Raw genomic sequence first — 13,072 nt, 5'->3', positions numbered from 1 at the left:
CTAGAAAAAAACAAACTTGAAACTTTCTAGTTAAACACTTAAATAGAAATCTTGAAAATCAAAGGAGAAATGAATAAAATTGAAAATAAAAATGTCATTGAGCTCATAAATAAAACCAGGAACATTTTTTGGGGGGAGGGACACTAAAATAGAGAAACCATTGGTTAACTTTTTTTTAAACCCTAACCTTCCATCTTAGAATCAATATTGTGTATTGGTTCTATAGCTGAAGAGGAATAAGGGATAGGCAATGGGGGTTAAGTGACTTGCCCAGGGTCACATAGCTAGGAAGTATCTGAAGCCAACTCTGAACCCAGGACCTCCCTCCCATCTTTAGCTATTGGTTAATTTGATTTAAAAAAAGAAAACCAAATTTCCAGTATCAAAAATGCAAAGAACGAATATACCACCAATGAAAATTAAATTAAGGCAATTATTAGGAGCTATTTTGCTGAAATATATGCCAATAAAACTGATGATCTAAGTGAAATGAAAGAATATTTAAACTAGAATACCTAAATAACCAGACCTTAGAAAAAAAAATTGAACAAGCCATCAATGTGTGTCCTTAGGAAAATTCCCCAGGACCAGATGGATTTTCAAGTGAATTCTACTAAACTTTTAAGAACAATTAATTATAAAACTATATGAACTGCATTTGAGAAGTACTACCAAATTCCTTTTATGACCCAAATATATCTTTGTTACCTAAACTAGGGAAAACAAAAACAGAGAAAAGAAAACTACAGACCAATTTCCCTAATAAATAATGATATAAAATTTTAAAATAAAAAAAAGATTGGAGTAATATATTATAAAGATCATACTTTATGATGGAGTGGATTTATATTAGGAATGGCAGTTTGGTTTAATATAAGGAAAATCATAAGCATAATTGATCACATCAATTAAAGAACAAGAAGAATCATTTTATTATATCAATAGTTGCAAAAAAAAAACTTTTGACAAAATACACCACTTATCTCTAGTAAAAACATTGGAATAAAGGGAACTTTTCTTAAAATGAGAAGTAGCATCTAATGAAAATGAAAAGCAAGCATTATTTGTGTAATAGAGATAAAGTATTATCCCTTATTAGATCAGGAGTGAAGTAAGGATGTCCATTATCATTGCTATTATTCAATATTGTACTAGAAATACTACTTGTAGTAATAAGACAGAAAAAGAGATTGAAGGAACAAGAATTGGAAACAAGGGGATAAAACTATCGCTCTTTGTAAACAATATGATGGTATACTTAGAGAATCCTAGATAATCAACTAAAAATCTAAGATGAAACAATAAACAACTTTAGCAAAGTTGTTGGCAGGGTATAAAATAAATTCATATAAATCATGTAAGCTTAAAAATTAATATACAATAACTCCAGGTATTATATTTAATAAGATTTATTAGTAATAACTTGAAGTAAAGGAAAATAAAAAGCTAGAGTAAAGAGGGAACTAAATCAGCCATGGTAGTGAGAGAAGAGAACGAGCAGGCGGGGTTATATTTTATAATACGTAAGGATGCTATGTGGATGAAGGGAAAAGGATTCTGGGAGATGAAAAAGAATTCTGGGAGATGGAGTCCAAGGGTTCAAGATTTCTAATTACACATCATCAGCATTCCTATTACAAAAAAAAAAAAAAACCAAGCAGGAAAAGAGAAATATCGATTCCATTTACAATAACTGTAACTACAATATTAAATATTTGAGAATCTACTTGCTAAGAGAAATCCAGAAACTATATAAGTAAAATCACAAAATGCTTTTCAGATAAAGACATATATATACAGTTATAGAGATATTAATAGCTCATGGGTAGGCCATATCAATATGATAAAAATGACAATCTACCTAAATCAATTTACTTAATCAGTGCAAACCAATCAAATGACCAGAGAATTAATTTTAAAAGCTAGAAAAAAAAGAATATCAGAATTCATCTGGAAAAACAAAAGGTCAGAAATATCAAGGATACCAATAAAAAAATGTGAAAGAAAATGAACCAGTAGTACCAAATTTTAAATTATATTACAAAGTAATAATAATCAAAACAATCTGGTCCTGGATAAGATAAGAGTGGTAGGTAAGTGGAATGGATTATATATACAACAGTGACCATAGTAATCTAGTATTTGATTCCCAAAGATACAGAGTTTTAGGGTAAGAACTCACTATTTTACAAAAATTGCTAGGAAAATTGGAAGGCAGTTTGATAGCAACTATACATTGACCAACATCTCCCACCCTATACAAAGATAAGGCCAGAATGTATATAAAGATTTAGACATAAAGGGTGATATGAACAGATTAATGGAGCATGAAAAAACTTGTCATATATATGGATTAGAGAAGAGTTTATGACTAAACAAGAGAGAGGATCATAGGGAGTAAAATGGATAATTTTAATTAAATTAATTTTAAAAGGTTTTGCACAAACAAAACCAATTTAGTCCACATTTGAAGGAAAACTGGAAACTGAGAAAACAAATTTTATAAGTTTTATGTTTCCCAGATAAAGATCTCATTTTTCAAATAGGTAGGGAACTGAGTTATTCCTAAAACTAAGAGCCATTCCCAATTGAAAAATGGTCAAATGATATGAAGGAGCAATTTTCAGATGAAGAAATCAAGGTTATTGATAGTCATATGAGGAAATATTCTAAGTCAATATTGGTTAGAGAAATGTAAATTAAAACAACTATGATCTACCACCTCCTACTTATCAAATTGGCCAAGATGACAGAAAAGGAAAATGTCAAATGTTGGTGGGAATGAGAAAAAATAGGGACACTAAAATACACTGTTGGTACAGCTGAGAAGTAGGCTAACTATTCTGGAGAACAATTTGAAACTATAAGCAAAGGACTATAAAACTGTGCACATCTTTTGACTCAGCATTACCATTATTTAGGTCTGTATCCTGAAGAGATCAAAGGAAATGAAAAGGCCCCATATATACCAAAAAATATTTATTGCAGCTCTTAGCAAAGAATTGGAAATTGAAGGGATGCTCAACAATTGAGGAATAAAAGTGTGGTATATGATTGTGATGGATTACTACAGTGCTGTAAGAAATGATAAGGGGGATTTTTGGGGGGAAAATCTGATTTTATTTGAACTGATGAAAAGCAAATTGAGCAGATCCAGGAAACCATTGCACATAGTAACAGCAATATTGTAATGATGACAGCTTTAACTATTCTAACCAATACAATGATCTAAGATAATTCTGTAGGATTCAATGTGAAAAAATGCTATCCACCTCCAGAAAGAGAACTGATGGACTGAATATAGATTGAAATATACTAAGCATACTTTTTTCATTTGCTTTATTTTTCTTGCTTTTTTTTCAATATTACTAATAGGAAAATATTTTGCACGATTTAAATGTATAATTGGTATCATATTACTTGTCTTCTTAGTGGGTGGAGAAGAACTAGAAAAAGGGAGAGAATTTGGAACTCAAAATAAAATTTTTAAACCTTTACCTTCCATCTTAGAATCAATACTAAGAATTGCTTCCAAGGCAGAAAAGCCTAAGGGCTAGGCAATTGGGGTTGAGTGACTTATCCAGGGTCACACAGATCCAAAGTGTTTGAGATCAAATTTGAACCCTGGTTTTTCATCCACTGAACCACCTAGCTGCTTGGCATTCATAATTTTAAAAAATGAATGATAAATAAAACACTATATTAACACAAAAAATTTTTTTGAATAAGAAAAAGTTAAGTAAGAACTTTCCTTGCCTGAATCAAGCAGAAGCAAATGTGAACAAGGTCTGTATACATTTTTGAAGCAGTTGAAGTCATTGAAGTGAGAGATTTGGTCATTACCCTGTATAAAAGGGAGAAGCTATCTTGGAACAAATTAGAGACTCTGAGGATTTGGAAGATCAGTTGAAGGAGAGCCTCATGCAAGGCTGAGGTAGAATTCCTGGGGCAGTTCATGAAAGGAGAATGAAAAGGTAGGGCTGACTTGTGGCAGAGAAAGTAAATACTGAAGAGGGTCTTCAACCCTACTAACATCTCTGAATGGAAGCCTGCCTAATGACAACAGTCTATCTATTACTTAATGCCTGAAGGAAATTTGGGGGGAAGGAGGGGAGAAGGTCTACTTTCTCTCCCTTTCCTTTCTGGTGTCTGATTATCCACAGACAATGTAATATAAACTGCTATTATCCAAATGTTTCCAGTACCCCGAATTTTTCCTCAACCATATAGAAGTTAATGGACATTAATGTGAATTAAGGTATAGAATCTCTTAGGAAATTTCTTAACTGGCAGTTTGGAGTGATTGTGATGGAATTCACAATTCCCTAAAGCTGCAAAATAAAGGACAACTAGAACCTTGGGGGCCACTATATTTCCCTCAGGTTTAAAATGAACTAATAATAATTTATTCAATTTTATTTTGCTAGTTTTAGCCTGTAATTCCAGTCTAATAAGTTCCTGATTCTTTCAAGCAATATATTAGTTATCTCTTTCAGCTTTCCATAAAATTTCTTCTGAAAAGTCATTGATAACAATGTTGAAAAGGAAAAGAATTAAGAAGAGCTTTGTAGTTTTTATGTAATAGACCTCTATCCAGTTGACATTGATGAGTTTGTCAACTCCTTAGGTTCAGTTTTTCAGTCAGCTTTTAATTCATCTAACAGTAGTCTATAATTTCACATCCATCCTATATACTGCCATTTTGTCTATGAAGATATGCTAATATAGTACAAAAATACTGTTTTAAATTTGAAGTCAGAAGATCAAGGTTCATATAACTCTAACCTAATTACCATTATTTCCAAGGGCCTCAGTTTCTTTATCTATGAAAATTAAAGGATTGAGGTCGATGGTGCTCTGGTATGCCTTTAGTTTTATGATCCTAAATGCCTGTTGAAATATAGGTATAATGAGCTAATGACCTTCCTATAACTTAGTAGTTTAGTAACCTTCAGGAATTGCTTAGAACTGACCTCTAATTAGGGCAGCTAGGTGAGGAAGTGGATAGAGCACAGGAGTGTAGAGTCTGGAAGACTGGAGTTCAAATTTGGACTCAGATACTTAATTAGCTGTTACTTAACCTCAGTTTCCTTATCTGTAAAATGACCTGGAGAAGGAAATGAATGGCAAGCTGCTTCAATATCTGTGCCAAGAAAACCCCAAACGGGGTCACAAAAAGTAGAACTGAATAATAATAAAAGGTTACTAATTACTTGGAAAAATGAAATCTTCAGTTGGCCTCTAGAGTATTTTCTTGGTGCCTCAATTGTTAATACTCTTAAAAAATGGTTAGTTGGGCATAACTTGTTCTTACTGAGGCCATATTGGTTTGGAGCAATCACCACTTCTCTTTTTAAGTGCTCAGACAATATAATGTAAGGTTTTGTAACTGAAGGTGCTTAACAAGTTAATTGTAAAGTTATATACACTCAATAATTCACAGGATTCCTTTCCCTTCCCCTTCCCCCAACCACATTCTAGTTGCTTTAGAACATCTCCTACCTTCAGAATCTAAAGAAAATCCTAATGGTAGGATTATTTATTTTTTTTTAACATGAGTCTCTCTAGAATGATGTTTCCTTTTTCCTTCTTTCTTATCTACATTAACACATCCTGCTAACTTTGTAGTCAAGCAGCAAATTTCAGTTGTTAGGAAGTAGCTGTTTCTTTAAAAGGACAGCACTCACTGAATGCAATTTATTTCAAAAGGGGGAGGAGGTTGAGGAAAAGGAACGGGAACTAACTGCTTTTGATAACTGTCTACTCTTTCCTTCTCTTGAATGCAGTTTTCGTTAAAAAAAAAAAAAAAAAGTGTTCCCCTCCCCCAGTACTCTGAATTCAACACAACCTCCGTCTTTCCTTTCCAGTACGTCTATTTTCCTAGAAAAAAAAAATCTTTCTGGTTTTATCTTCTAGCTCACTTTATCTTCCTAATCCATCATTCTGGCTCAGCCTCCAATGCTTTTGTCTCCAATGTCCCTCCCGGGCTCTCTCCAGATTTCCCTGTGTTCAGTTTGCAACCTGATCTCCCATTTCCTGGTAGATTCTCTTAAAGAGGCAGCAGTCAAGAAGAACAAAGGCTATTGTTTTATTTCCTCGTTTAGATTTCTCTTCCCTAAAAGACTATCCCAGGTTTCTTTTTACCATTGCCTTGGCGCTTAGGTGGGGAAACCCTATTCCCCCCAAACTCATGCATTTTAAACGTTGCTTACATGAGACTGTGCTGGTAATGTGTAAGTATTTTTAATAAATCTTGTAGCTTCCTAATGCCAAAAAAAATCAATGTAACATTTAAAAATGCCTTTTACTTTTACTTATATGATGCAATGATTTGAACAAGATTAAAAAAAAAAATCTTAGGGCACCAAGGGGTTTTTAAGTCCTTATTATTTTTTATTTCCTTTGCCGGTTTCCTTATTTCCTCCTCTTCCCCTCCCCCAGGGATGCATCGGCCTTTCGAAGTTAAAGGTTGGGCGCCCTTCTTCCTTCTAGTTGCAACACTTTCACCTGTTTTATCGGCAGCCCCTCCNGAGAAATCCAGAAACTATATAAGTAAAATCACAAAATGCTTTTCAGATAAAGACATATATATACAGTTATAGAGATATTAATAGCTCATGGGTAGGCCATATCAATATGATAAAAATGACAATCTACCTAAATCAATTTACTTAATCAGTGCAAACCAATCAAATGACCAGAGAATTAATTTTAAAAGCTAGAAAAAAAAGAATATCAGAATTCATCTGGAAAAACAAAAGGTCAGAAATATCAAGGATACCAATAAAAAAATGTGAAAGAAAATGAACCAGTAGTACCAAATTTTAAATTATATTACAAAGTAATAATAATCAAAACAATCTGGTCCTGGATAAGATAAGAGTGGTAGGTAAGTGGAATGGATTATATATACAACAGTGACCATAGTAATCTAGTATTTGATTCCCAAAGATACAGAGTTTTAGGGTAAGAACTCACTATTTTACAAAAATTGCTAGGAAAATTGGAAGGCAGTTTGATAGCAACTATACATTGACCAACATCTCCCACCCTATACAAAGATAAGGCCAGAATGTATATAAAGATTTAGACATAAAGGGTGATATGAACAGATTAATGGAGCATGAAAAAACTTGTCATATATATGGATTAGAGAAGAGTTTATGACTAAACAAGAGAGAGGATCATAGGGAGTAAAATGGATAATTTTAATTAAATTAATTTTAAAAGGTTTTGCACAAACAAAACCAATTTAGTCCACATTTGAAGGAAAACTGGAAACTGAGAAAACAAATTTTATAAGTTTTATGTTTCCCAGATAAAGATCTCATTTTTCAAATAGGTAGGGAACTGAGTTATTCCTAAAACTAAGAGCCATTCCCAATTGAAAAATGGTCAAATGATATGAAGGAGCAATTTTCAGATGAAGAAATCAAGGTTATTGATAGTCATATGAGGAAATATTCTAAGTCAATATTGGTTAGAGAAATGTAAATTAAAACAACTATGATCTACCACCTCCTACTTATCAAATTGGCCAAGATGACAGAAAAGGAAAATGTCAAATGTTGGTGGGAATGAGAAAAAATAGGGACACTAAAATACACTGTTGGTACAGCTGAGAAGTAGGCTAACTATTCTGGAGAACAATTTGAAACTATAAGCAAAGGACTATAAAACTGTGCACATCTTTTGACTCAGCATTACCATTATTTAGGTCTGTATCCTGAAGAGATCAAAGGAAATGAAAAGGCCCCATATATACCAAAAAATATTTATTGCAGCTCTTAGCAAAGAATTGGAAATTGAAGGGATGCTCAACAATTGAGGAATAAAAGTGTGGTATATGATTGTGATGGATTACTACAGTGCTGTAAGAAATGATAAGGGGGATTTTTGGGGGGAAAATCTGATTTTATTTGAACTGATGAAAAGCAAATTGAGCAGATCCAGGAAACCATTGCACATAGTAACAGCAATATTGTAATGATGACAGCTTTAACTATTCTAACCAATACAATGATCTAAGATAATTCTGTAGGATTCAATGTGAAAAAATGCTATCCACCTCCAGAAAGAGAACTGATGGACTGAATATAGATTGAAATATACTAAGCATACTTTTTTCATTTGCTTTATTTTTCTTGCTTTTTTTTCAATATTACTAATAGGAAAATATTTTGCACGATTTAAATGTATAATTGGTATCATATTACTTGTCTTCTTAGTGGGTGGAGAAGAACTAGAAAAAGGGAGAGAATTTGGAACTCAAAATAAAATTTTTAAACCTTTACCTTCCATCTTAGAATCAATACTAAGAATTGCTTCCAAGGCAGAAAAGCCTAAGGGCTAGGCAATTGGGGTTGAGTGACTTATCCAGGGTCACACAGATCCAAAGTGTTTGAGATCAAATTTGAACCCTGGTTTTTCATCCACTGAACCACCTAGCTGCTTGGCATTCATAATTTTAAAAAATGAATGATAAATAAAACACTATATTAACACAAAAAATTTTTTTGAATAAGAAAAAGTTAAGTAAGAACTTTCCTTGCCTGAATCAAGCAGAAGCAAATGTGAACAAGGTCTGTATACATTTTTGAAGCAGTTGAAGTCATTGAAGTGAGAGATTTGGTCATTACCCTGTATAAAAGGGAGAAGCTATCTTGGAACAAATTAGAGACTCTGAGGATTTGGAAGATCAGTTGAAGGAGAGCCTCATGCAAGGCTGAGGTAGAATTCCTGGGGCAGTTCATGAAAGGAGAATGAAAAGGTAGGGCTGACTTGTGGCAGAGAAAGTAAATACTGAAGAGGGTCTTCAACCCTACTAACATCTCTGAATGGAAGCCTGCCTAATGACAACAGTCTATCTATTACTTAATGCCTGAAGGAAATTTGGGGGGAAGGAGGGGAGAAGGTCTACTTTCTCTCCCTTTCCTTTCTGGTGTCTGATTATCCACAGACAATGTAATATAAACTGCTATTATCCAAATGTTTCCAGTACCCCGAATTTTTCCTCAACCATATAGAAGTTAATGGACATTAATGTGAATTAAGGTATAGAATCTCTTAGGAAATTTCTTAACTGGCAGTTTGGAGTGATTGTGATGGAATTCACAATTCCCTAAAGCTGCAAAATAAAGGACAACTAGAACCTTGGGGGCCACTATATTTCCCTCAGGTTTAAAATGAACTAATAATAATTTATTCAATTTTATTTTGCTAGTTTTAGCCTGTAATTCCAGTCTAATAAGTTCCTGATTCTTTCAAGCAATATATTAGTTATCTCTTTCAGCTTTCCATAAAATTTCTTCTGAAAAGCCATTGATAACAATGTTGAAAAGGAAAAGAATTAAGAAGAGCTTTGTAGTTTTTATGTAATAGACCTCTATCCAGTTGACATTGATGAGTTTGTCAACTCCTTAGGTTCAGTTTTTCAGTCAGCTTTTAATTCATCTAACAGTAGTCTATAATTTCACATCCATCCTATATACTGCCATTTTGTCTATGAAGATATGCTAATATAGTACAAAAATACTGTTTTAAATTTGAAGTCAGAAGATCAAGGTTCATATAACTCTAACCTAATTACCATTATTTCCAAGGGCCTCAGTTTCTTTATCTATGAAAATTAAAGGATTGAGGTCGATGGTGCTCTGGTATGCCTTTAGTTTTATGATCCTAAATGCCTGTTGAAATATAGGTATAATGAGCTAATGACCTTCCTATAACTTAGTAGTTTAGTAACCTTCAGGAATTGCTTAGAACTGACCTCTAATTAGGGCAGCTAGGTGAGGAAGTGGATAGAGCACAGGAGTGTAGAGTCTGGAAGACTGGAGTTCAAATTTGGACTCAGATACTTAATTAGCTGTTACTTAACCTCAGTTTCCTTATCTGTAAAATGACCTGGAGAAGGAAATGAATGGCAAGCTGCTTCAATATCTGTGCCAAGAAAACCCCAAACGGGGTCACAAAAAGTAGAACTGAATAATAATAAAAGGTTACTAATTACTTGGAAAAATGAAATCTTCAGTTGGCCTCTAGAGTATTTTCTTGGTGCCTCAATTGTTAATACTCTTAAAAAATGGTTAGTTGGGCATAACTTGTTCTTACTGAGGCCATATTGGTTTGGAGCAATCACCACTTCTCTTTTTAAGTGCTCAGACAATATAATGTAAGGTTTTGTAACTGAAGGTGCTTAACAAGTTAATTGTAAAGTTATATACACTCAATAATTCACAGGATTCCTTTCCCTTCCCCTTCCCCCAACCACATTCTAGTTGCTTTAGAACATCTCCTACCTTCAGAATCTAAAGAAAATCCTAATGGTAGGATTATTTATTTTTTTTTAACATGAGTCTCTCTAGAATGATGTTTCCTTTTTCCTTCTTTCTTATCTACATTAACACATCCTGCTAACTTTGTAGTCAAGCAGCAAATTTCAGTTGTTAGGAAGTAGCTGTTTCTTTAAAAGGACAGCACTCACTGAATGCAATTTATTTCAAAAGGGGGAGGAGGTTGAGGAAAAGGAACGGGAATTAACTGCTTTTGATAACTGTCTACTCTTTCCTTCTCTTGAATGCAGTTTTCGTTAAAAAAAAAAAAAAAGTGTTCCCCTCCCCCAGTACTCTGAATTCAACACAACCTCCGTCTTTCCTTTCCAGTACGTCTATTTTCCTAGAAAAAAAAAAATCTTTCTGGTTTTATCTTCTAGCTCACTTTATCTTCCTAATCCATCATTCTGGCTCAGCCTCCAATGCTTTTGTCTCCAATGTCCCTCCCGGGCTCTCTCCAGATTTCCCTGTGTTCAGTTTGCAACCTGATCTCCCATTTCCTGGTAGATTCTCTTAAAGAGGCAGCAGTCAAGAAGAACAAAGGCTATTGTTTTATTTCCTCGTTTAGATTTCTCTTCCCTAAAAGACTATCCCAGGTTTCTTTTTACCATTGCCTTGGCGCTTAGGTGGGGAAACCCTATTCCCCCCAAACTCATGCATTTTAAACGTTGCTTACATGAGACTGTGCTGGTAATGTGTAAGTATTTTTAATAAATCTTGTAGCTTCCTAATGCCAAAAAAAATCAATGTAACATTTAAAAATGCCTTTTACTTTTACTTATATGATGCAATGATTTGAACAAGATTAAAAAAAAAAATCTTAGGGCACCAAGGGGTTTTTAAGTCCTTATTATTTTTTATTTCCTTTGCCGGTTTCCTTATTTCCTCCTCTTCCCCTCCCCCAGGGATGCATCGGCCTTTCGAAGTTAAAGGTTGGGCGCCCTTCTTCCTTCTAGTTGCAACACTTTCACCTGTTTTATCGGCAGCCCCTCCTCTACCCCTCCCCCCACCTCCCCTTACCGCCCCCCCCCCTTCCCTGCCTCCAGTCCTGCATTTATTTCCCTGATGCCTGGCTGTAACCTGAGCTTTTATTTCCTGGTGGCTCCTTTAAGAGGCTGAGCTCTTTGCTGGGAATTCACGTCAGTTTCAGCACCGAAACTCTCAAGATCAATGAGCAGAGAGGTTTCTCAGTTCGCCTTTCAGTTTCTCTCTTCCAGGAAGGAAAACATTAAGAGAGAAGAGGAGGAGGAGGGAGGGAAGGAAGGAGGTAAAAGGAAGAGGAGGAGGAGGAGCGGGGAGAACGGACGAGAGAGAGAGAGAGAGAGAGAGAGAGAGAGAGAGAGAGAGAGAGAGACCCAGATAAACAGTCTCATCCACCAGACAAGCTCCAAGCCGACAAAAAAAAAAAAAAAAATTACACCTCCCTCCCGGGTCCCCTGACCCCAACCCTCCTCTCTTCCCTTTCTTCTCTTCCTCACTCCGACCTCTTCTTCCCAGCCCCTCGGAAAAGAACTGCTAGGCTGCTTTTTCTGCCGGCGGGCAGAAGCCCCAGGATCCCCGGGGTTTGTTTGTTTGTTTTTTTGGGGGAGAGGAAGATGGTTGAAGAAACTTCTTAAATGATCGCATCTGGCTGGCTGTTTGGAGGATTTCTGGGTTGGGGAAGAGGAAAGGAAAGTGGAAAAAAACTGAGAACTTCCTGATCTCTCTTGCTGTGAGACATGTCTGAGACTCCTGTTCAGTGTACCATTAAGGTAAAGATCTTTTTTTCCCCTCCTCCTCCTCCTCCTCCTCCTCCCTCCATGTTTTAAAAAACCTTTTGGCTCTACCCTGGGGTGGGGGGGTGGGCGACCAGCATTTGCTTGTTTCTTAAAAGTGGATTTGTTGCAATTTGTTCCATTCGCGATCGATCTCTGGGACTCGAGGGAAGGAGATGCAGCTTGCAGTCTATACCCTTTAATTTAACCTTGCTGTGTGTCCCCCTGTTTCCCCTTCTCCCTTTACCCCTAGGATTTTCGCTTTCTTTCCCCCCACCTCCTCCCCCTTTCTTTTTGACAATGAAAAGCTTTGTCACAATTGGTTGGGAGAAAAAAACCCCTAAAAACCAGGCTTGTTTTTTGAACTGTAAAGCACCCCCAAGTAATTAGAGCTGCTTCTAAAAATCCTGCCTTGTATTTGAAACCCCAACATGTGGACGGGGGGAATTTAACTTTTTCTGTAAAAGGTGGTTTTCTCTGTGTGTGTGTCTTTAAAACCCTAAACTTCTTCATCCTGCCATTGCAGGGTTAGAGCCTTTCTTTTCTAAAGATCGTATATTTTCTCTGCTCTGATTGTAATTAAAAGCTGCAATTTTGAAGGCACTGGAAGGAGTCCTGGTGGCAGCTTTTCCCTAGCGTTGCACAATGAATGTTTTTTACTTTTTAAAAAAGTGAATGAAGTTGCTGATGGGTATTTTATGATCAATGCATAGGAAAGTTGAGCAGGACCCAAGAAGACAACTCCTGTGATGCATAAGGAAAACAGAACTATGGAAGTTGCTATAGCAAAAATGACCTTCTATAGTTGACAGAGCACTAAGGAAATTTAACTGTAGAATTCTTGTTTTCAGTCCACGCCTTTATCGTCCCCTCCCTCCCCCCCCCCCTTCCCCTGTCCCCCTTCGGAGTTGTAAATGCTGCTGCGGTGTGTTTGCAAACAGAGCACTTGTCCTAAGTAGTTGTGTAATTAAAGATTGGTTGTACTAT

The 13,072-nt window shown here is 35.5% G+C and overlaps 1 protein-coding gene across 2 annotated transcripts in view; it reads left to right on the top strand.

The window, feature by feature from the left end:
• Nucleotides 1-11,661: 11,661 nt before the first annotated feature.
• Nucleotides 11,662-13,072, top strand: part of ETV6 (ETS variant transcription factor 6) — a 330,692-nt gene continuing 329,281 nt past the window's right edge. For both annotated transcript variants that reach the window (XM_044679558.1, XM_044679557.1), the window contains exon 1: nucleotides 11,662-12,082. In XM_044679558.1, the coding sequence (XP_044535493.1) occupies nucleotides 12,050-12,082 (33 nt within the window). In that variant the 5' untranslated portion in view covers nucleotides 11,662-12,049. The remainder of the gene's footprint in view (nucleotides 12,083-13,072) is intronic.

This window comes from Gracilinanus agilis, chromosome 5 (genome assembly GCF_016433145.1).
Source record: "Gracilinanus agilis isolate LMUSP501 chromosome 5, AgileGrace, whole genome shotgun sequence".
NCBI classification, from domain to species: Eukaryota; Metazoa; Chordata; class Mammalia; order Didelphimorphia; family Didelphidae; genus Gracilinanus; species Gracilinanus agilis.
This window is presented reverse-complemented; position numbering and strand designations above follow the sequence as displayed.